Below are 22,674 nucleotides of genomic sequence, written 5' to 3'. Positions count from 1 at the left end.
TTGACTTTCCATGTCCTCTGTGCTTGTGTTACTGATCACTAGACCTGCAAGATTAGAGGCTTGGGAAAGTATGTGAATCTGCTGTTCTAAGTAGTGTTGGAGGATACTCAAGCTTGTGTTGGATCTGGGTGTTTTCCAGCACAATGTTCTTGTTTATAAGGCCTGCTTGGCTTTTATAAAGCAGCAGCTTCTTTTTTCTATTATTGAGGCCTCGAGCTGTAACTCTCAACGGGCCACGTCCCAAGTAATTTTGAGGGCTTCCAGCAGCCACTGATTTGAGTGAGATCAGTGGAAAGTGCACAGCACACTATCTCCCTCAGGATTTAGTTCATGGTCTTCTGCTTCTAGAAAGGGAGTTTAGCAACATCACAGCACTTGCTGTATCTCTTCAAAACTCAGGAACCACAAAACCCAACCTCTTGGCAACCGATTAAAACCATTTAGCAAATTTTAATGCAATTATGTGGGTTAAGTCAAATATTGCATTCCATGTTTTTCCCTCCTAGAGAGACTTTGAGAGAGCAGGCAAACTTTGCTTTGGCTAGTTAGATTACATTTATAATATTGTGAGAAATGTGTTTGCTTAATAAAACACTGGCATTAACATAGCCTGCAAAAACATAGCTCTTAAAACCTACTTCTGAGCTGCTGCTGCTGCTGCTGCCCTGACTTGGTCTCATAGTGGAAAGCATAGAGATGCTGGCAACCACAAGGTGTTGCTTGTCTCCTCATTCTTGTGCTAGAACTCAACACCTGACACACCCCTGGTATGGAAGGCATCATGAGTTCTGCCGTGCTGGATCTCCCTCCTTGTTTCTGCCCATCCAGGTAGCCCAGAGTATCTGAGCTGGCACAGCAGTGCTGCTCTTGTGGTTTTTTAAAAGAAATGAGGTGGTAAGGGACTCTGTTGAAGCTCCTCAACAAAGAATTGTACTCTGGGTGCACAGGAATGCAGCATCCTGTTTATTCCTCTGCAGCTGAAGGGACCTGATAGAAAGAGCTGGATTGCAAGAGAAACGGATGCATAATTTTAAAAATCTGCTATTTATAATTTGCATAACAGAAGAGTCAGTGAAAACGACAGAGGGCCAACTTTTTTATTGCAACTCTGCAAGTGCATGGCAAACAAACAATTTCCTCAGTTCAGACATGATGCTTCTCACTCTTGCTATCTTTTATTATGCAAAAAGTGCCATGTTCATTTCATGCTTTACTCCCACAGAATGAGAGAGGATGAACAGAAGCACAAAATGCGCGCAAGATTGAAAGTTTTCCCCAGAGCATAATGATAGGATATGACCTAAGAGTCACATGCTCTTTGCCACCATATAATTTATTTTGTTATTCATTTATTTTATTTTTTGCATGCATATCCCACCTTTCCTCCAAGGAATTCAAGGTGACATACACACTCAGCTCCCCCCTCCCATTTTATCATCACAATAACCCTGTGAGGTAGGCTAGGCTGAGAATGAGTGACTGACCTGAAGTGACCCAGTGAGCTTTATGTCCAAGTGAAGATTTGAAACCTGGTCTCCCAGATCCTAGGTCTTTTCAAGGCCAGTGCAATACTGCAGATTATGACAATAGGATGGTGCCACACGTATCGTACACAAGCACTTATTTATCAGTGAAGAAACTTTCAAGACTGGGCCATTTGCATTCACTGTGTAATTTATGAACTGTTTTTCTTAATACTCCTTCCATTGCCCTGTTCCTAAGACTTGTTACAGCATCAACAGAAGTATGGAGTCCCAATCAAGGAAAGTAATAATACTGCTCTATTTTGCCTGACTGGAGTACTGTGTCTAGTTCTGGGCACCACAATTTAAGAAGGATACTGACAAGCTGGAACATGTGCAGAGGAGGGTGACCACGATGACCAAGCATCTGGAAACCAAGCCTTAAGATGATAAGTTGAGGGAGTTGGAATATATTTAGGTAAAAGGAGACTAAGAGGAGATATGCTAGCCTCCTTAAAATATCTAAAGGGCAGCCGCATGGATGATGGAGCAGACTTCTTTTCTCCTGCTCTGGATGGTAGGATCCAAATTAATGGATTCAACTTACATGAAAGGAGATTCCGACTAAACATCAGGAAAAACTTTTTGGCAGTAAGAGCTGTTTGACAGTGGAATGGGCTCCCACAAGAGGTGGTGGATTCTCCTTCCTTGTAGCTTTTTAAGCAGAGGTTGGATGGCCACCTGCCATGTATGACATAGTAGAGATTCAAACCAAATGAATAAGAATGGGCATTACAGTGCTAATAATAAACACAATAAACTATGGCAGTACACTGATTTTGCTCTGGCATTTGGCATAGTAGGCATCTTTTACAAATCATACACTGCTTAGAACTGGATGGAGAGGAGGCATGAGAAGTGTAGAACCTTGTAGCAAGTTGTGCTAGGCAAATCCTGTGTGCCTACTGCTTTGCAGAAGCCTGTTATAATGAACTTGCAGATGATCAGTGGCCAAACAGACCTGCCAAGCACATCAAACTGCTTTGTGTTGTGGATGTTTCTCTGTATTCCATGGTAGATATAAATGATTTTTGGATCACAGCATATGAAGCCATTGGGAGATGTGGCAGATCTGAAACAAATAATGAAATCTGAGTAAAAGAAGGGGGGATTTAAATATGAGGGGTATGGGGAAACTATTTCCCCCCCTTCTAATGTAGGCTTTGCTCTACTGAGTGCGTACTGCTAGGGCTTTTGCTCTGTGGCTGGGGGGAGGGGACTGGAGAACAGCTTGCATTCATGGCTCTTCACCTTTAAGCTGCAAATAGGAACCAGCTGCAGAAGCCCCTTGCTGGACTGTAATAATTAGAGTACTGCTTCAAAGTGGTACTTGAAGATGTAGTTTCACTTTACTGCAAAGTAATTGTTTTCTAAAGCTAGCTCAGTATTTCACAGAGTGGACAGTGTGTAAGTGTGTTGCCTGGAATATACACTCCTTTGGAGAGTCAAGTTGAGAAGGAGCAGAAATAAGCCTTCAGGCAGCTCAAATTTAGGTCAAATAATGTGAATATTTTATATGTGTGTGTCAGAATTTGTGGTGAAATAATCAAGATTGCTGTTTCACTCATGGTGAAACAGTTGATAGAATGCTTCATTACGAAAACCGTTTGTTGGTGAGCTGGTGTTGAGTAGAGTGCTGAATATGACCAAATGGATTGGACGCTATAAAACCAGCCTTGGGCCAAAATGGCCTACTTTTATTTATTGGAATCAAATAAGCAGATTTGCTATGACTTCATTTTCCATCAAGATTACTAGGTGCAAATGCTATGAAGTTTGGTGCCAGTGTGTGGTCTCCTGTTCAAATAAGTCAAACGTAGAGCTGTTTTTTGTTGCTTCAGCATCAGAACAGGTTGTTGTGACAGAAAATAGTTTTTAACTATTTGTGTTTGGAAAGAGCACTGCTAAGCATACTTGTAGGAAAGAAAATTGGATCTGCATGTTCATTGCATAAGTTCCACAGCACGTGTGAGGGGGAGAGAGAATCATGGTGGCCAAAGGGTGACAGCTTTGAATTATTATGAATGATCTGGATTAGTCCCAGCCTTTCTGGTTCACTAGGATCTATATTCAAATATTTCACATCTGTTTCATGTTTTCAGCCACTAAGAAGTACAAACTGTATACTATCCCAGTATTAGACGTCTGTCTGCTCCTATAAAGAATTTAGCTTGTTTCAAAATAAATGTGGTTATTCCTGCCTTCCAAATTTGCAGATTAAAGTTATAATCTTCTGCAAACGTGGAAGCAAAATAAATTGAATTCATTAAGGTGTTACTTATCTGTAAATATATACATGACCCAATATGTAAAGCACACAAATATGAAACAGGCAAACCCAGGCAAGATGGGTAGGGAATAAATTATAAAATTATTGGTATTAGTTTTAGTATTAAGTTACTGTTTGATATTCAAACAGTATCAGTAACTTCCATAAAAGATTAAAGGGGACTTGGTCATGGATTGGTGGAAGGAGTCTAGCATGGAGGGATGTGTGTGCTTGAAGTCAAAGACAAAAAATAGGATGGGGTGCTGACCCAAAACAGGGTGTCTAAAGAGCATGGGTAAAATGATAGAGCCTGCCATCTGCATATAGAAGGTCCCATATTCGCTCGCCCACAATATTTAGATATGGCTGGGAAAGAGTCTTGTCTGAGACCCTGTAGTGACAACACTGAGCAAGATGGATCTATGATCTGTGTAAGGCAGCCTTTGCTTTTCTGAAAATGCATTACAGGGAATTAATTGATCCAGAGAGGGCTAGGGTATATGTTGGAAGAAGCCCGTACAGGTCGACTGGGTGGATAGAAGGCAATATTTAGTTTAGCAGAGCAAGTTGAGGGCAAACAATGGAGTCAAATGCTGTTGTGAAATAAGGGAGAATTTATATTCTCAGCCTGTTCCAGTGGCCTAATCACTTCAACTAAATCTTTCATTTTAGAAGAACACTGAGCACCATCTAGTGACTAAAACACATATTCACATTCAGCTCTGCAGATTTCAAATTGGCTCAGATTCGGACAATTTCCATTTGAAAATACTTGCCATCTTTCTTCACTATTTTGATATACAGAATGTGAAGCCAATCATATTTACTTGTAAGTAAGCACACCTGAAATTACCTTGAAACAGACACATTTAAATGGTTCCATTGCTAAGATTTTAAACTTATTAAAGCTTATTTATGAAGATAACTAGAAGAAAGTTCTTTTAAAAAAATATTTCTTTAGTATCACAGCTAATTATAAATTCTGATACAGTACTTTTCTGTTTAAAGAAAGGCCATTTCTTTAGAATCAAAGAAAAGGGCAGAGGATTAATAACCATGATAATTCACAAAAGTAGCATTATGAAAATAGAGATCTTTTTACTTGAATACAGTGTAGTTAAGCTGAAGGATTAACCCTGACTTCTTTCCAAAACTAGTAATGTTAAATTTACTTTAACTAACATAATATAGCTTCAATTAGTTATTAGTAGAGCTTAACAGTAGTTTTTACTGTTTAATTAAACTTCACTTGAACTCTTCTTAGGCAGCATTTTCAGCTTGGGGTTCCCAGATGCTGTTACATCCCAGATGCTGTTACACAGGAGCTTGTAGATGATGGGAGTTGTAATCCAACAGCATCTGGGGAACCAGAGTTGAAGAACACTGGACTAAACCAACCCCCATCAACTTCGTCATCTTTCCACAGAGATGTGGGGATTGGACCATAGACTTTTGACATGAGGATTACTCCTCTGTGGAAATGCTACAGAGGGAGGAGTAGGAAAAGGTTACCTTATATTAACAATAAACCCTCAGGGACAACCTGGAATATGACTGTGCTTGTGAGAACAGCTATACTAGACCTTAAAACTGTCTAGAAACCACCAAGTGTTTAAGTGGCAGAAGAATCTGACATGTTTGGGGAATAAGCTTGAGGAAAAGAATGGTCTAACTCAGGTATCCTCAAACTCGACCCTCCAAATGTTTTGGGACTACAACTCCCATCACCCCTAGCTAACAGGACCAGTGGTCAGGGATGATGGGGTCTAACTACAAGACAGTATCCAAAGTATGCAAAGAGGCCAACTCTCATGAAGCGGGTTGGACTTGGTCCAGCCCTGCAGATTCCATTCTACCAGCATTGGGCAGTGGAATCATGATGTGATCCTGGCCCTACTGCCATGCTAACTTCTACCCTGCCTGCTACAGTCAATAAAATTTGGCCTGATTTCATCCCAACGCTCAGTGTCCTTTCTGTTCCTTTGCTGCTCTTCTGGGTCACATAATGCACCTACCAGGGCAAGGATGCAATTACCGTACACATATTTAAGGTAAAGGTACCCCTGCCCGTACGGGCCAGTCTTGACAGACTCTAGGGTTGTGCGCCCATCTCACTCAAAGAGGCCGGGGGCCAGCGCTGTCCGAAGACACTTCCGGGTCACGTGGCCAGCGTGACAACGCTGCTCTGGCGAGCCAGAGCCACACACGGAAACGCCGTTTACCTTCCCGCTAGTAAGCGGTCCCTATTTATCTACTTGCACCCGGGAGTGCTTTCGAACTGCTAGGTTGGCAGGCGCTGGAACCGAACAACGGGAGCGCACCCCGCCGCGGGGATTCGAACCGCCGACCTTTCGATCGGCAAGCCCTAGGTGCTGAGGCCCTAACCCACAGCGCCACCCGCGTCCCACGTACACATATTTAGCTCAACAGATATGTAAAAAGCCCAGTAGAACTTGTAATATATACACTGCTTTTGTTTTGTTTCATTTTTGCTGTATTTAACCCCCCCAAAAAGTATATGAGTGGTCACTTGTATTCTGGCAAAGTCTTATAAACGTATGGTTTTATTGCCATAAAATTAATACCTCCTAAGAAAAAATCCCAAAAACAGTTTTAATTTTTTTTAATTAAAAAAAAACCCTAAATCGTCCCCAGGGGTCTCCACATCTCCTGGAAACATTTGAATCTAAACATACCTTTTCCCTTTAGCAATCTGTCACTAATTGCTTAAAGCCATTTATAAATGGAACTTTGAAAGCATAAACATTTACATTCTTATTTTTAAAAGAATAACACTTTGCTCTTTAAAACTGAATGTATAACTGCTGTACTTTTTTTTTTAAAAAAAGTTTAATCTCTGAAACAAAAAGAAAGGAAAAGACATCTCAGTTTCCTGGCTGGGCTTGAAACTTGATTAGAAAGTGTTAAGTACAGAATTAAAATAATGTAGGATAGGTTAAAAACACACCGTGTTTTGTAAGAGGGATTCAGGTGCATACCAGAATTTTAGGCATAAACAATTAAAGTGGATTAAAGCACACTGTAACACTAACACAACAAATTACTTTAAAGTAAGTTGACTTTTTGCGGTTAAGAAAATGACAGCAAAATGCACTGAAAAATGTGGCATGAAAGAATAACCCTTTAAGCAAATGAGAACAAATGCTAATTGTCGCAAGCAAATAAGAACAAACGGTTAATAAAAACCTGGTACTACCTAACCTTCACATAGGGATGGAAGGATCTGTCAATTTTGGTTCTCTCAATTTCTCATGTTTCCAGTCTTAAATTCAGTTCTCCACATTTCAGCAGCCATTTGTAATTCATTTTTTAAAAAGAAAATCCTCATGAAAATTCACCAGCATTTTAGTGCAAATTTCTCCTAAGTGTCCTGACTTCATAGTTGCACCATCATCATCATTACTATTAATATTAATTAATTGGACTATTGGCTGGATTATTGCCAACATCATTATTCCAGAAGTCACTAAATTTTCCAAACATAGGTTACAATGTATGCAATCAGCGGTTATGTCAGAGCTCCAAGATACAAGGTACAAGCCCAGACATTATCCTAACAGCTGACATGCCCCCTGAACTCTCCTTCTGAAGACCAGGACGGTCAAAGTCATTCGTGCAGTTGGTCTCCCGAGCCTTGGACTGGGCAATCAAGCATGCACTCTTGTGAGAAAGCTGGATTTGCTTGCACTGGCACAGCCAGCATTGCATCCTTGGAGACAGGGTAGAGTTGATATGGCTGGCTCACTGTCCAGTCTCGCCTGAGATAACTCCCTAGAGGTGGGAAATGCATCAAGAATGGGAAGTGGTGGTGAAGTAATGTCAGGCAGATTCTCCTCTGTGCTTGGGATGTCCAACAGTACTGAGGACAGACTTCCTTCTGACAACCCGCTCAGCATCATTTTATACACCTCTATCAAACCCACACACCCAACTTGTCTTTAAAAGTAAAGGTAAAGGGACCCCTGACCATTAGGTCCAGTCGTGAACGACTCTGGAGTTGCCGGCGCTCATCTCGCTTTACTGGCTGAGGGACCCGGCATTTGTCCACAGACAGGTCATGTGGCCAGCATGACTAAGCCGCTTCTGGCAAACCAGAGCAGTGCACGGAAACGTCGTTTACCTTCCCGCCAGAGCGGTATCTATTTATCTACTCGCACTTGACGTGCTTTCGAACTGCTAGGTTGGCAGGAGCTGGGACCGAGCAATGGGAGCTCACGCCATCGCGGGGATTCGAACCGCCGACCTTCTGATCGGCAAGTCCTAGGCTCTGTGGTTTAACCCACAGCGCCACCCGCATACCCAACTTGTCTTTACTCTAAATTAAAAAGTCCCAAATGCTTCAACACTTACTCATTTGGGTTTCCCCTTTTCTATACCTTTTCCAACTCTACAATATCATTTTGGAGGTGAAGCAATTAGAACTGTACACAGAGAAAAGAGCTCATGTGGTGGTTCAATGAAGAAACATAGGAATGGGGAGCAGGATTCAATGGATCAAGGCAATTTTAAAGGATTTTTTTGTGATTTCCCCCCTCTCTTGTGCAGCACCCCACCACCATTATTTTGGAGGATTCCCAAAGATGTGAAGCTCACATCTGTCATCATTCGATTGCATCAGTGGAGGGACAGCAATTGGCTACAACTCCCTGTCTTTTTTTCCAGTTTTTAAAAATATGCTTTTTTGTTTTGTGCTTTAAAATATTCAATTCTAAAAAAAATCAGTTATATTAGCTTCGTCAGATACTTTATTTAGAAGTGGAAGGGTGGTTACATATCCTGAGAAAATAAATGCAATTCAACAGTAGATACTTTTAAAATATTAAGCAATATTTAAACAAACCCCTTAGGAATTCTGCGTTACTCTGTATCTAAAACAATGAGGAGATGGAGTTCAACTTGAGATTGAAGAGTAAGAATGCATGTTTTTGTTGTTGTAAATATTATGTTAGATAATCTTCATCTACAAAACTGGAATGGACTTTTTATGTTTTATCTTTAGAGCACAAAAAGTTTCTCTTGCGTTTGGTGAAATTGTCTCAGGTCAAGTATTGTACAATGTTTTGAACTGGGTTTTCTTACCCATTGTTTAGAGATGAAAAGGGTGGAAAATAAACAAACTCCAAGAAATAACATTGTTCCTCATTCTTCCACTTTCTTACTCATCACAGTGAAAAAAGTTATTATACTACCTTTTAACTATTTACAGTTTTCTTGATTTTTATCATAAATCGGTAATGTTTACGTTTGACTTCTTTGAGTTATCTAATTCGGTGAAGCTCAGAATCTGTTAAAAAGAAAAAGAGGAAATTTTAAAACTTCTTATATAGGAAGCATGATCTAAAATACAAATTATGTATGAATTTCAAATACAGTGGTACCTAGGGTTAAGTACTTAATTCGTTCTGAAGGTCCGTTCTTAACCTGAAACTCAACACAGTTGGAGCCTCCCTCCTCCCTGGCCGGCAGGGAGGGAGGGAGAGGTGCTGCTTCCTTTGAAATTTAAGGGACATCATTTAAGGGACATTTAAGGGACAACCACCAATAAGGGACAGCAGTGGGACATGGCGCTGGAATAAGGGCCTGTCCCTTCAAATAAGGGACACTTGACAGCTATGGTAACCCAGGATTGACCCTGATGAAATATCCAGCCAGCAATCGGGCTGGTTGATGCAGGATGCATACCCAATGCCTATGCCAAAGCCTACTGACATCTGTCAACAATAAAGTTGTGGCCATTTCAACCCCAAGGAGCGGTCTCATCATTTTTTTACTGTTTCCTGCATCTCAGGTCCAGCAACCTTAGGCTCACTGCGCCTGGGTCTCCAATGCCATGTTCACGCTAATGAAGGAAAAGGCAAACAAAATTAAGTTTATTCTATCTAGAATACACAGCTTGCACATATGTTAATATCTCGGTGTGGATCATTATTTTCACACGGAAAGCATTCTGTTATACCTTTCACTGTGAGGACAGCTCCATTGAAGCTGCCTATGGTGGCCATGTGTCCCACTTTATAGATGGCAGTCCTCTATTTGAAGACATCCTCTATTTGAAGGGCTGTTTGGTACAAGTCTGGCTTAACGATAAAGACGCGCAAGAAAGCCCTGAAGCTACCCATTAACATCTGCGTAGATAGATTAGCATATGCAAACCTGTAGTTTCTATTTTGGTGAGGTGATACATTTCCTCTTTTTCTTTTTGATGATGCAGAAGTGGGAGCAAACATGCACAGCATGTACTGACACAAGTGTCTGGCATTCAGGATACGTTTAGGCTCCCTGAATCAGACCAGTCTACAAAAGTGGGTAATGTGTGAGAGAGGTGGAGCCAGCATTCTTTCCCCCCTCTGCCTCATGGGAAAGTTTGATTATGATGATGCATGTGAGACAGAAGATCCAGTGCGCAGCGCTGCTATTCATCAAACACTGGGACATAATCAGGTTGTCGAACTAGGGTACATAAGCATTTGAATGGTTAGTACAATTTCCCTTCTGTAACATTGCCCCACCCTATCCCCATTCATACATTTTCCTGACATGAGTTTAGCTTTGTTGAAAATAAGCCTATTAAAACAGATCTGGAAGGCTATAAACAGACAATAGGTATTGAGTTCACCACTACAGCGGCCAAAGGGAGCTGCTTCAGGGTGAGCTAAAACCAGAGGCTGTACTGAGTTCAAATTCTCCCATACGTGGACTTCCATCCTTTCCCTTTTCAGGGGAAAGGGTCACCGTGGCAAAGGGCATGCTTTGCACCAAACAGGTCCCAGGTTCAATCCATCACATCTGAAGTTAAAAGAATTTGGTAGCAGCAACTCTGAAGAGCTGCCATTTGGACGAGATGGACAGACAGATTGACCTGTTATGAAGGCACTTTCTTATGTAACAGAAAAGTTCAGTGTTGTTGGTATGCTTCCGTCCTCTGACATTAGTAGGGTTGCAGCAATTTACCCCAAGCCTAAATTTGGCCCTGAATCTTTAATGCCCTGGGGAGCCCCATATCAAATTTGGCCCAGTTCATGCGACATCTGCATCCTGCTTCAGTGTGGCACACCATATTTACTGCACATCATATCACACCTGCTGACACTGTCATAGCCAATTGACATTTATTAAAAAAAAAAAAAATCTTGTAGCTGCATATCGTCAAGAAAAACAACATTGTTTTAGGACCTCTTATCTCTTAGCTCCCAAATATCCTGTTTCTTCAAACTGCAGTAGCCAGGACCAATAGAAACCTCTTCCTGCCACTGGCTGACTTCATTTCCCAGAGTTAGCACAATCTCATCCGCTCTAAATAACTTCATCAAAACTCCTTTCTGGTCAGAGTGAAGCAATAATTATTATTGGTAATTATTAGCGATCAATAACCTAGATCACATTATGGCGAGTACTATTAAGGTAAGAAAGCGAATGCCTTTTTATTAGACTTTTTTCAGAATTGGTTTTTTTTTTTAATTTCCTTTCTAAACACCAGTAAGGTAGAATTGGGCAACACCCCCGCAGCCACAATAGAGGACAAGTAGATTTCCTTTGTACTGCCTAGTAAATTTCCTTTTTCCTACTCCCTGTCCACAAGCCTTAAAAACTTGAAACTCAGAAAAACTTGGGTGTTTTTTTTAAATTCACCATTCCGTGCTCTGGATTATACTTGCAAAGCCCTATTGTGGGAAGAGCTTCTGAATTTTCTTGTTATCTTCGTTTTTAAAACAAATTTTGGATATGCATCTGATTTGGACCTTGGACTGCTGTAAGGGAACGGGGGAGTAATTGTTGAGAAATTAAGTGATATGTTTTCAGGTGCTTTAAAACATTTCCTTTATTTATATGGAAGCAAACATATTTAAATAGAAATTTAAATTTTGCTCCCGTTTGGGTATTGTTGATTTTGTTTTATAGACATCTAATATTCAGCAGCTTTGTCAAATGTCACTGAAATAATGATAGCAATTTTGTTAACTTTTTAGAATGCCTTTTTGGTTGTTGTTGTTTTTAATTTGAAGGTAATAAAAATTTGTCGAGGTTTATGACTTCAGCCTGAACATTATTCTTAGCTACTTTAGAACAAACTGTGCAAGGTGACAGTTTTGTGGAGGTTTCAATTATTTTGTTGTACATATAAATAAGCAGTTTGTGCTTCTGTAGTAAGAAGTTTTGTAGCTCATACTACATATTTGACAATAAGCTAATTGCGGAAGAAACAAGCCCTATAGGATTTATATTGATGAACTCTCTTTATATGCCTACATACAGAGATCCACTATTTCATTCACAGCATTAACTTTCTTTATACTTTTCTGAGGCTTTACATAATATATTAGCAACCAAACCAGAATAAACAGCACAATCCTAACCATGCCTACTCACTCCTTCTGAATTCAATGGAGTTTTACTCCCAGGTAAGTGGGGCTAGGGCTACAGCTTTAGTAATTTAAACTGCTGTTTGGTTTCACAATAATGACTGTTTTACTTGATTTGTTATTAATTATTAAATGTTTTGTATCCCCAAGTACTGAAAATACTTTCATGGAGATAATATTAATTGTGGGGTTTGAAAACGCTCTTCTCTCTTTTCTAGTCAGGCATGTTTTTATGATTCTGCATAGAGATCAAAATTCAAATTTGCTTTGCATTGATGCATTGAAAATTAAATGTGTAGAACCCATATAGCAAAAGATGAAAAAATCAACTATATCAACCTTGTTGTGAGCATCAAGCTTGAAATGAAGATCTTAAGTCTTTTAGGATTAGATTTACAGATGCATAGTTTGATCATGTCAAGACAAACAACTAGCTACAGATGGGATCTTTGATTGGGTCAACTTGTTTAAACTAAAAATAGCTTGTCAAGTCTGTTTACTGTCTCTACATTGTTGTTGCTTTAAAAAAACAACCACAATACACTAGTGAGTATTGTGTTTAAAGTTGATGACATACTTACATGTCTTTTGGCATTCAATTTGCTCTTGGTAGCCCCTGTTAGTACTATATAGGACCAAACATGTTAACAATTAATCTAACAGTGCAGTTGGCATTTTATTGGTCAGTACTTCTGCAAGTGTACTGTCACATTGTTCTCTTTCTTTCTTTCACAAAACTTTGGAGTTTGATACCTTAGAGAGGAAAAATTCTTAATTCCTCAGTAAACATTTTATTTACAGCTGAAATTGCATATAAAATTACACACATTTGTGTGTTTTGGTTTTACTGATGGTGATGGGACTATGAGGAGAATCAAATGTATTTCTGTGGGTTCAAAATTAATCTGTACTGTAAGAAGTATAATAAGCTATATTCTCAGTTTATAGGCATTGTTGTGTGGTTGTTGTTTTGCAACCTGATGATTATTGCTTCTAAGAAAAGATGAGAATTCTAGTCAATTTGCATTTAAAAAATACAATTTGATCTGTGTCCCAAGAAGTATGGGTATCCTAATTAATACCACTGTGCAATTAGCCTTTATTTACACTAATCTTACCTCAAAAACAAAATCAGCGTCTGTCGTGGTATTGCTTAATAGGCATTTTAAAAAGCCCATTTCAGCACCTAATGCTCTATGTAGTCGTAGGTACTACAGTGCCAATATGACATAAAAATAATAAACATTGGCTTTATTAGTCAATATTGACATCAATTTATATAGGCATACAAGCACATACATCATGCTTTAAAGATGTGCAACCAGACTTTGTCATATGCGCATAAAATAAATTAAGTGCTGGACCACGGATCTTGGAGTAGTTTCATCCATTTCCACCAGGCTTTAGTGGGACTTTTTGCAAACAGTTTGCAAACGGCAGTCTTGCTAACATAACCACTACAGCCATAAAGCCTGGAGTAGGAGTCATATGTATTTTGTGTTTTTGAAGAATATTAACCCCAGTTGCTTTTGATAAGGGTGCAAACTGCTTTGTGGCAGATGATTATGAAATGATAATAGTTTTTTGGCGGGGATGTTTTGCCATAATTCAGTATGATGCATGGATTGAACCCCTATTCCATTTATTATATCTTATTCCCGTATCCTTATTTAGATCAATTGGGTATTCTCATTGCCATCTTTACAAGCCAATTTAAAATATTGGTACAAACGGGGGAGTTTTTGTCTGGTTATCAAACTGGGAAGCTTACAGGCCCTTTTGTTATTCTAACACTAATTGCAAGCAGAAGATTAGTAGAGTGTACAGATGGCATATATAAACCCAGTGACTGTAGACACCTTGTAATCTGTAAAAGGAACAGAAAGTAATACACATCAAGCTTTCATTTTCTTTTAGCATTGAAGTCAATATTGCTAGCTGATTAGAGTAAAAATAATTATCCTGATGTTTCTTTTTCCTTATTAAAAATGGTGGGATAAAGGTTAAAAAAAAATGCCTGCCTTCAACTGGATTTGTTTTCCATCAGCAGGCTGTGCTACCTTTCTTCCCTTGGCAGATGTATTTACAGTTTTGTAATAAAACATATTTTAATGAGTACTGCATTTTCTGAAATGGCATACTGCATACACTTGTGGCTAGCTGTTTCAGTTTAAGCCACCCAGTCTACCCTGGACCATGTAAATAGCCAGCTTTTAATTGCTAGTTTCCTTTTTTGTGGTTAGTTAGGATGCTCTGCTATTTGAGATAAAATGTCTATGTAATTAGAATAGTAATGTTTGAGGTTTCAATAGTCGCTAGAGTTATCTAATTTGATTTCTGCATAATTCCTTTGCTGACAATATCAGTTTATGTAATTCAATCTCAATTACAATAGCAACATTTGTTTATTTCTAGTATAAAAAAGAATGTCCTGTATTTCTTAGATTATATAGCTAATTCAATTAAGGAAAATCGGCCCATTCAGTGAATGGAAAACATTTCTATGAGAAGGTAGGTTTGATTACAATGCAATAGAAGTCAGCAGTATGCAATTCTTTTGGTTTCTCATCCCTTATCTTTGCTAACATCATTGTAGACCGTTTGCATGAAAAGCGGAATAAAAGGTTTTCACTCCTTTGCTGTGTAGCTCATCAGATAGCTTATGCATATCCTTAACTCTCATCTGGTAAATGGCAGTCCAATTAAAATGCATGAACACAATGGAGAAATAGCTAGTAAAGCTTAAGTGCCATTGAAATATATGGGACTGAGGCACATGGTTAAGAGGCATATTTTTTTAAATGTTCTCTGTACTGTACCACTTGGTAAGGTCTTGGACACCCTGGAACTAATGAGCCTTTGTGATGCAAATAAGTATAATAAGAATTTTGTTTCATTTAGTTTAACAGTTTGCTTTGACACTGTGGCAATCCATAGTATGGTCCTGAGTTCTTTTTAAAATGAGTATCAGGACCATAATTGTTTTTCGCTTAGAGATAAAAAAACAATGAAGAATGCACTTGAATCAGGGCCGGATTTAGGTTTGATGAGGCCCTAAGCTACTGAAGGTAATGGGGCCCTTTATATGTCCAGCTGTCCTTTGTCAACAACAAATTGTCGCTGCTTTTTTGTGCTGAATTTATGTTATATGGTAATTTATGGACCCAAAAGGTATCTAAAGCCATTTACACATAACAATATATGAATTTTATCAAAGTAATTGTTGAACTGAAATACAATTAAGAAGAAGTAGATTAATAATGAAATACAATTAAGAAGTAGTATATTAATACTGAAATAATTATTAAGCTCTAACTTTAAAAAAAATCCTTTATATTTTTTTGGGGCCCCCAAGAGACTGGGGGCCTAAGCTATAGCTTGTTTAGCTTTTACGTAAATCCGACACTGCACTTGATGTATGTAGCAGGAATGAATTTTCTTTATAGCGTATTAAATCTTAACTCTTTTTAAGGCACTGTTAGCCAGTGTTCCATAAGCACATGAGGTGGAGAAGTGTGGATGAATGCCCCAGCTCTAGATCGCTGTTCTCATTGCCTCTCAACTTTGGAAGGAGACTATATGCAGCAGGGGGTTTTTTTTTGTATCGGAGAAGGCACTCCACATTCCAAAAATCTGGGAAATCAGGGTCCCATAACATGTGGGGCGCCTTCATGGACACAAAATGATCCCTGGTACAAAGGTTTGCATTCCACGACTTGGAAGGTGAGGAGGATAGTGCTGGTGGAGAATGGAGTTAGCCTGCTCATCTGCACTTCTACACTCTTATCTTTGCTGAACACCCAATAACAAAGCCTAAGAGGGCTTATTCTTGATTAGACTAAGGATGAATTTGATCCAGATATTTGGCTTTCAGGCGAATGAGAGTCTCCAAGTACAGAGCAGATGATAAAAAAATGCCTAGTGCTTGGTCTATTTTCCAACAGTGTCATATTTACACAGAATGCTTTTTAAGAGGTGTGTGAGATTCAATGAGATTTAGCAAACATAGGATTAAATTTACCAATCAGAGGAGAGACGGGGATCTGAAAAGCAATGCAAGGGCTCTAAAAAATGTTGAGGAAATAATAATTCTTAAAAAACCTACAAATATCCCAATGTTGGATTGTACAAAACTGCAATCCAATGTTGTATCTCTTACAAATAAACATGAATGATGAACAGAGTCAAGCAGAAGAATCCAAACTCCCGATCCGGCATGCTGGAGGAAGATCGGATGGAACAGAGGAGTACTTCAGCCCTGCTTGGCTCCACCATCATCCACAGGCAGAGATGCCCCAACAATGAGAAGCACTCCAATGCCCTTCCCAAAAGCTGGCAGCAGCAACCAGTATGAACCCCCCAAATGGGATGGGGAGGAGGCAGAGCAGGGCTAGTGTATGAACTGCTAGGTCCTGAACCAGTCCTGCTGCCAACCCATTCTTCTTTGTTGTGCCACCCTGTGAAAAGCTTGCAGAAAACTAGTTCAGTGTGGTAAAAGCTGCAGAGGAAAGAGAATCATAGTCATAGTCCACTAGAATAAAGGTTTGAGTTTTCTCATATGTCTGTTGGGAACGAGCCTGACCCCTGATGTGCTGTTTTCTCTTCCCTGCAGCCTCAAGTATAAGTCAATCCCAGTTATATATACTTCGGTGCTAAAGAGTCTTATATGAAGTTGTAAGCAGTTGACTTAGCAGACAGGCAAAAGGATATGGCTCTTATCCATTGATATGGCCGCCCAGAAAGATACACATACAACTGAGACAATGCAGTGCTGCATCTATAGAAGGTGGTGTGAGGACCAGTGGCCTTTTGACACCTTTCGTTTTGCTGATCCTTTTTCCTCTCATCCTTTCAGCTCTCCCCACCCCATGTTCCTGTGGTTGGTTACTAGTGCATTTTGGTTATATTCCCCCCAAAATTGTTACCCAACTCTTCCTACATGCTCTCCTCTTTATGCAGCCCAAATACATAGTTTATCACAGTAGTCAGTGGGGGAGAAGTCATAAAGGCACTCAGTTGGATCATGCCTCCTCACTCTGGGTGGCTTTCCAGTAGCTAGGCTGTGCGCATGTTGCAGACATGCTGTTTTGTCTGTTAATAAACCAGACCTGAATTTTTAGGGGGGGGTGTACATTTGTTTGTTTGTTTGTTTACTTGTAAAGATAGCATTTACTGTGCTACCAAGAACCATTTTTAGAGAAAGTTTCTCCTTCTTTGCTACCTAGCTAGCTAATTTAACAAGTCTCCACCTGTACTAGATGACATTTTTATTATTTATTTCACAAAATTTATATATTTGTAAAAATAAAAAAATCCTCAAAGCAGTTTGCAACAGCAACAGCATATAATCAGCACAGCTTAAAAGAGACAACAAACTATTCCCACAACAGCCCCTGGAGTGCTATGATGGTAGAAAACTACCCCCCCCCCCCGCCCCACCACTATTTAGTGTTTCATCCTGAGGTCAGCTCAGGTGAGTGACAAGTGGAAGGGTCTGTATTTGTTATAGAGACTTAACTAGAACATGCCCCAATTTTATTAGGCAACATCGTGATGGAGTGAATTCCTAAAGTATTGTGGTGGGTTACTTTTTCCCTAGCAGGGCTACTATGCCTTTGAAAGCTATGTAACAGGCAGCAGAGTACCAGGCAAAGCTTTACTCATCACTACATTCTCCAGCTGGGCATGACTACAACTTTTCTGCTACGGAAAGAGCTCTCTATTCCATAGGACTTGTGTTGGGACAAAAATATGGCAGTTCCACATAGGAATAGATGGTTTCCCACTATTCCCTGCTGCTAGAAGACTTGCTGGTGGTCTAGTGGGTGAGGTACACCCTGTGCCTCTCTTAGTGCTGCAGAGTTGACCAATTGCCAGTGGATAGCAGCTGCAACAGATGGTTCCTGTGACAACATGCTTATTCGGGGTTGGTGAGTGAATATCTGAGAAAGGTACTGCTACCTAGGCGCTTTCTCATTCTGCATGTCTTCTCCAGGCCTTTGGCTGATTGACATCCGATGCCCTTTTAAATGTATTGTGGAAGAGTGAGGTTATTGGTTTGTTTCTGTTCTTATTTCTGTTGTGTATTTTGTTTTTTTCATTTTGTAATTTTATGTTGTGAACCACCCTGAGATCTACAGGAATAGGGCGGTATACAAATTTAATTCCAGTTCCTCACTCTTCCATTGGATGTGCAATCAACTGATGTTTGCATTGTGTGTAAACCTCTGAGGCCAAGAACCTGTAAGAGTTAAGAACATAGGAAGAGCTGCTGCTGGATCAGTCCAAAGGGCATTGTAAAGCAGCATTGTGTTCTCACAGTGGTTAAGCCCAAAGTAAGACATTGGTGAAATAGGCCTCTGCTCAGAAGACAAGTATTACTCATCTACATTGGTTTCTCTGGTTATTGTGCTTAACCTTGTTTAACCAAAGCTCCCTGTCACCAATGTTCTCTAGACACCAGTGCGGGAGGTGGCAGGGGGATAAAGAAAGAAAGTCATGTATGTGCTGTGATCCTTTGCTGGCTTCTCAATACTGCTGGATCTATGGCATGGTTGGCCACATTGGGATCCCTACTACACTATCACAATTTCACTATGCTATCATAACTTTGAGTTATGTCAGCATAGGGAGATTTGCATGCTCAATTAGTGTGACTTTAGGATAGAATGACACCATTCGACAGATGGACTCATGAGCATATAGCACATGTCTTGGCTTGCTTTTGTGAGTCATTCAGACCTCTTTGTTCCACAGGAACAAATGGTCCCTGTTTGGGGCTTAAACAAGTTGCCTGTTTGGTATTAGGGGAGGAAAGAGAAAGCAGAAAAGGGCTCATGCATGGGTGACCCTACTCTGGATTGTCTTCTCTTCCCATCTCATCCAGAGAGATGAATTTGCAATTCCAGTAAACAATTCTTATAGAATGCTGTTCATCCACATTGCTAGTATTTACGTGCATTGATGTAGCTTTGGCCTTGGACAATAGAAGATGCCAAAATAAGAAAGGTAATTCCTTACTATGAGTTGCGCTCCAGGTAGCAAGGATTGCAGTCTAGTGATTGTTAAAAACATAGCAGGCTGCCCTTACTAACAAACACTCTTTTATATCCTCCCTGTTCCTTGTCATATAATAGATAACATAAAAAATTTCAAAATTGAATTTATATGCAGTGTATAGTCTACACTTCCTACATAACAAGGTGGGAGCAGAACCATAACTTATTATAGCTAGGGAGCACTAAACTTGTGAACATAACAAAAGTTCTTTCTGAACCATTAGACTCTAAACGTTTCGAGGATGCATAAATCCTTTGGCTGTTTTTCTCTCTCTTTTATTTCAAAATTGGAAAGTTTTTTCTCACTTTTTATTGAATACTTCACTAAAATGTTCATTTATATAACAAAAGTTGCAGAAAGGTCCCAGCATTGATGAAAGTTAAATAGGTAACAATAGTCTGTTACTACAGAACCAGGACCCAGTACAGCCAATCTTAAACATTCTTAGTTCAATGACTTATTTCCATGAGAGAATTATGTGCCCTCCTTTCTAATTCTGCAGGACATAAAAATCTCTGGCCAGATTATTCTCCCAATCAAACAAATTGCATCCTTTGGCTTCTCCAAGCTATTGTGTTGTGTCAAATATCTAAGGGCAATGGCTTGCAACACACAATACAGTGGTACCTCAGGTTACATACGCTTCAGGTTACATACGCTTCAGGTTACAGACTCCGCTAACCCAGAAATAGTGCTTCAGGTTAAGAACAGAAATCATGCTCCGGCGGCACGGCAGCAGCAGGAGGCCCCATTAGCTAAAGTGGTGCTTCAGGTTAAGAACAGTTTCAGGTTAAGAACGGACCTCCAGAACAAATTAAGTACTTAACCCGAGGTACCACTGTACTGTGAACAATCCACCCTAGTGTAGCTGTTGCCCATCACTCCTGTAACCCCTATTTCATTGGGCTTTTTCATGAACCACACTGAGGTGCATGTAGATTTCATGGTAGCAGCACTCAGAAGATTACATTCCCATGTCTTTGCTGTCTTAGATCCTCTCTTAAACTTCTAGACGTTGCTAAACAAACAGCTATTCTCTTGAAGGAACAGTGCTAAAAGAAGCATGATTAATGAGACTAATTTGATTAAAAGTGCATCTTGATTGAGTTATTAAGCATGTTCAGACAAATGGAATTTGAACACTATCCCCCAAGGGAAATGTAATAGTTTTAAAGGGTCAAATTTGTTTCTTAAAAATTGCATTCATAAGGTAGGATGAAGGCCAAAACTTCCTATTCCCCTTTAATATAGACCAGCTGCAAATCTGGGTCTACTTAAGTATGTACTACACTATATAGCTTAAGGTTAACAGCAATTCAGTCACGCAGCGATAAAGACAGCTTAACATGTGTACTTGTGAGCAGTGGCGGACTTTGGGCTCTCAAATTTCAACGATGCCCTGTGTGACGCTAAAATGTGGCACTCCTCCTCACCTCTGATGCTCCATTCTACAGCCTTGTTTTGGTGCTCTTTGTAGCACATCACCCAGTGTGACTACACCAGTTGCACTACCCGAAAACTGCCTCTGTTGTGAGAGGAAAAGATGCATTTAGAGTAACATCATTAATGAAGATTCAGTACTAATGGTAGCTGTAAATAATTGCCCAGGATTGAACATATGTACTACTGGACCCAGTGCAATGTTACAAGGCAACATTATTTCAGGGCAAAAGCAGATTAACCAGCATAAATGATTCTTATAGCCCATGAGTTGCCAGTGTGGTGCACACAGGTGGACATTCACCTGAACAGACTTTCCACAGAGTCCCTTTCCTTCTGTCCCTCCCCTTGGCTGAAATTAAGCTTGAAAGTCTTCCATTAGCTATGGTAGATAGCAACAGAGGAGGGGTGACCTCGGGGGGTCCCAACTGCAGAGGTAACACTTCACTTCCCAGCTGCGACCCCTCCTTGCTATAATTAGGCTTGTGAAAGCCTTCTACTGCCTCTTTGAGGGGGTGATCTTCCAGGAGTTTGCATCTGTGGAGAGATGGTTAATTCTTACTAGTTGTACTCTCTTTATTATGCCTGTTGGGGGGGGGGGGAGAAGCAAAAACACTTTTCCAAGCCTAATTTCTGGTTTGGGAGAGTGAGTGTGCATGGCTAAAGTGTCCATGGCAATACAAAATGGGCTCAAAAACTTTGGGCACCCCATTACAGTGTTTGTGCTGGGGAATATGTTTCCATTCCTAGCCAGTTTTCCAGAATGCCTTGAGTAATTTATTCCACTTCCTGCTTTCTGCAATTCCAAAGGACAGGGGGTTTCTAGGTACAGTGGTACCTTGGTTCTCAAACTTAATCCGTTCCGGGAGTCCATTCCAAAACCAAAGTGTTCCGAAACCAAGGCGCACTTTCCCATAGAAAGTAATGCAAAATGGATTAATCCGTTCCAGACTTTTAAAAACAACCCCTAAAACAGCACTTTAGCATGAATTTTACTATCTAACAAGACCATTGATCCATAAATTGAAATCAATAAACAATGTACTGCAGTCACACAATCAATCAATCAGTAGCTGAACTAGGTTCCACACCGTTGCAAAAACAAAACAAAAAGAGCTGCAAAAACAAAAATGTAAAATAGATAGCACTCAAAACGAAGTACATTCGACTTCTGAAAAAAGTTTGCAAACTGGAGTACTTACTTCCAGGTTTGCAGTGTTTGGGTTCCAAATTGTTTTAGTACGAAGGCGTTTGAGAACCAAAGTACCACTGTACATTCATAACCTGAGACATTACATAATCCAGTCTAGTTTTTGCTATTTATGTATTAGGCCTTGGAATGAGTTATTTATCAGAACTGTAAACTTCCCATTAATCTTTTGATGAAGGGTGGTATATAAATTTCATAAAGAATAATAATAATAAATCTGTTTGAGCATAAATACCGATAAGTCTTGTAGTGCATTTAGTAAACCTTATTGTGGCATTTTTTTTTGGACTACAGTAGGCTTCCTCAGTGTTTGTTGACTTTGCTGCAAAACAAATTAATACGGCTGTGCCTCTGGAAGTTGTATGAGCCAAGGATCTCTGTGATTCGGGCGCCTCCATTTTGTAGAGACTTTGATGCATGCATAGTTTGTTTGCACATCAGTTCAGAGGAATACATGGAGCTTGCAGAGAGGCCAGCAAGCTCGATCCTGGATTCCAAGTAGGAAAATAGCAAGCAACGCCTGCTTCCCTATGTTGTTTGCCTTCATTCTCCTTTGGTTTTCCGCCCATCTTTGACTGAGTGTTTTGACTGGGCATCTGGTTGCTCACTACATTTTGCTTCTTTTCAAGAATTGGAATGTACAGCTATGCTCTATCACTCCCAGAAATATTCTGATCAGAGTCTTAAACTGGTACAGAAAGGCAACATGAAGATTTGGTGCCTAATTACAGTCCTTAAATGGAGGGCGGGAAGGAAGGTGAAAGTAAGGACAAAAAAGACACTTGAGTAACA

The 22,674-nt window shown here is 39.9% G+C and overlaps 1 protein-coding gene across 11 annotated transcripts in view; it reads left to right on the top strand.

Moving 5' to 3' along the window:
* The window catches only part of ERG (ETS transcription factor ERG), a 112,927-nt gene that overhangs the window by 56,399 nt on the left and 33,854 nt on the right, over positions 1 to 22,674 (top strand). For 2 of the 11 annotated variants that reach the window (XM_083438703.1, XM_083438702.1), the window contains exon 1: positions 11,023 to 11,214. The exons of 5 other annotated variants lie outside the window; for them this stretch is intronic. In XM_083438703.1, coding sequence (XP_083294829.1) covers positions 11,197 to 11,214 — 18 coding nt within the window. In that variant the 5' untranslated portion in view covers positions 11,023 to 11,196. Of the gene's footprint in view, positions 1 to 11,022; positions 11,215 to 11,402; positions 11,614 to 22,674 lie in introns of those variants that run through there. 4 more of the 11 variants (XM_083438706.1, XM_083438705.1, XM_083438697.1 and 1 more) reach the window with 3 other exon arrangements.

The sequence above is a fragment of the Podarcis tiliguerta genome, assembly GCF_965153285.1.
Source record: "Podarcis tiliguerta genome assembly, chromosome: 4".
Taxonomy (NCBI): domain Eukaryota; kingdom Metazoa; phylum Chordata; class Lepidosauria; order Squamata; family Lacertidae; genus Podarcis; species Podarcis tiliguerta.
Note: the sequence above shows the minus strand (reverse complement) of the source record. Positions and strands in the feature narration are given on the sequence as shown.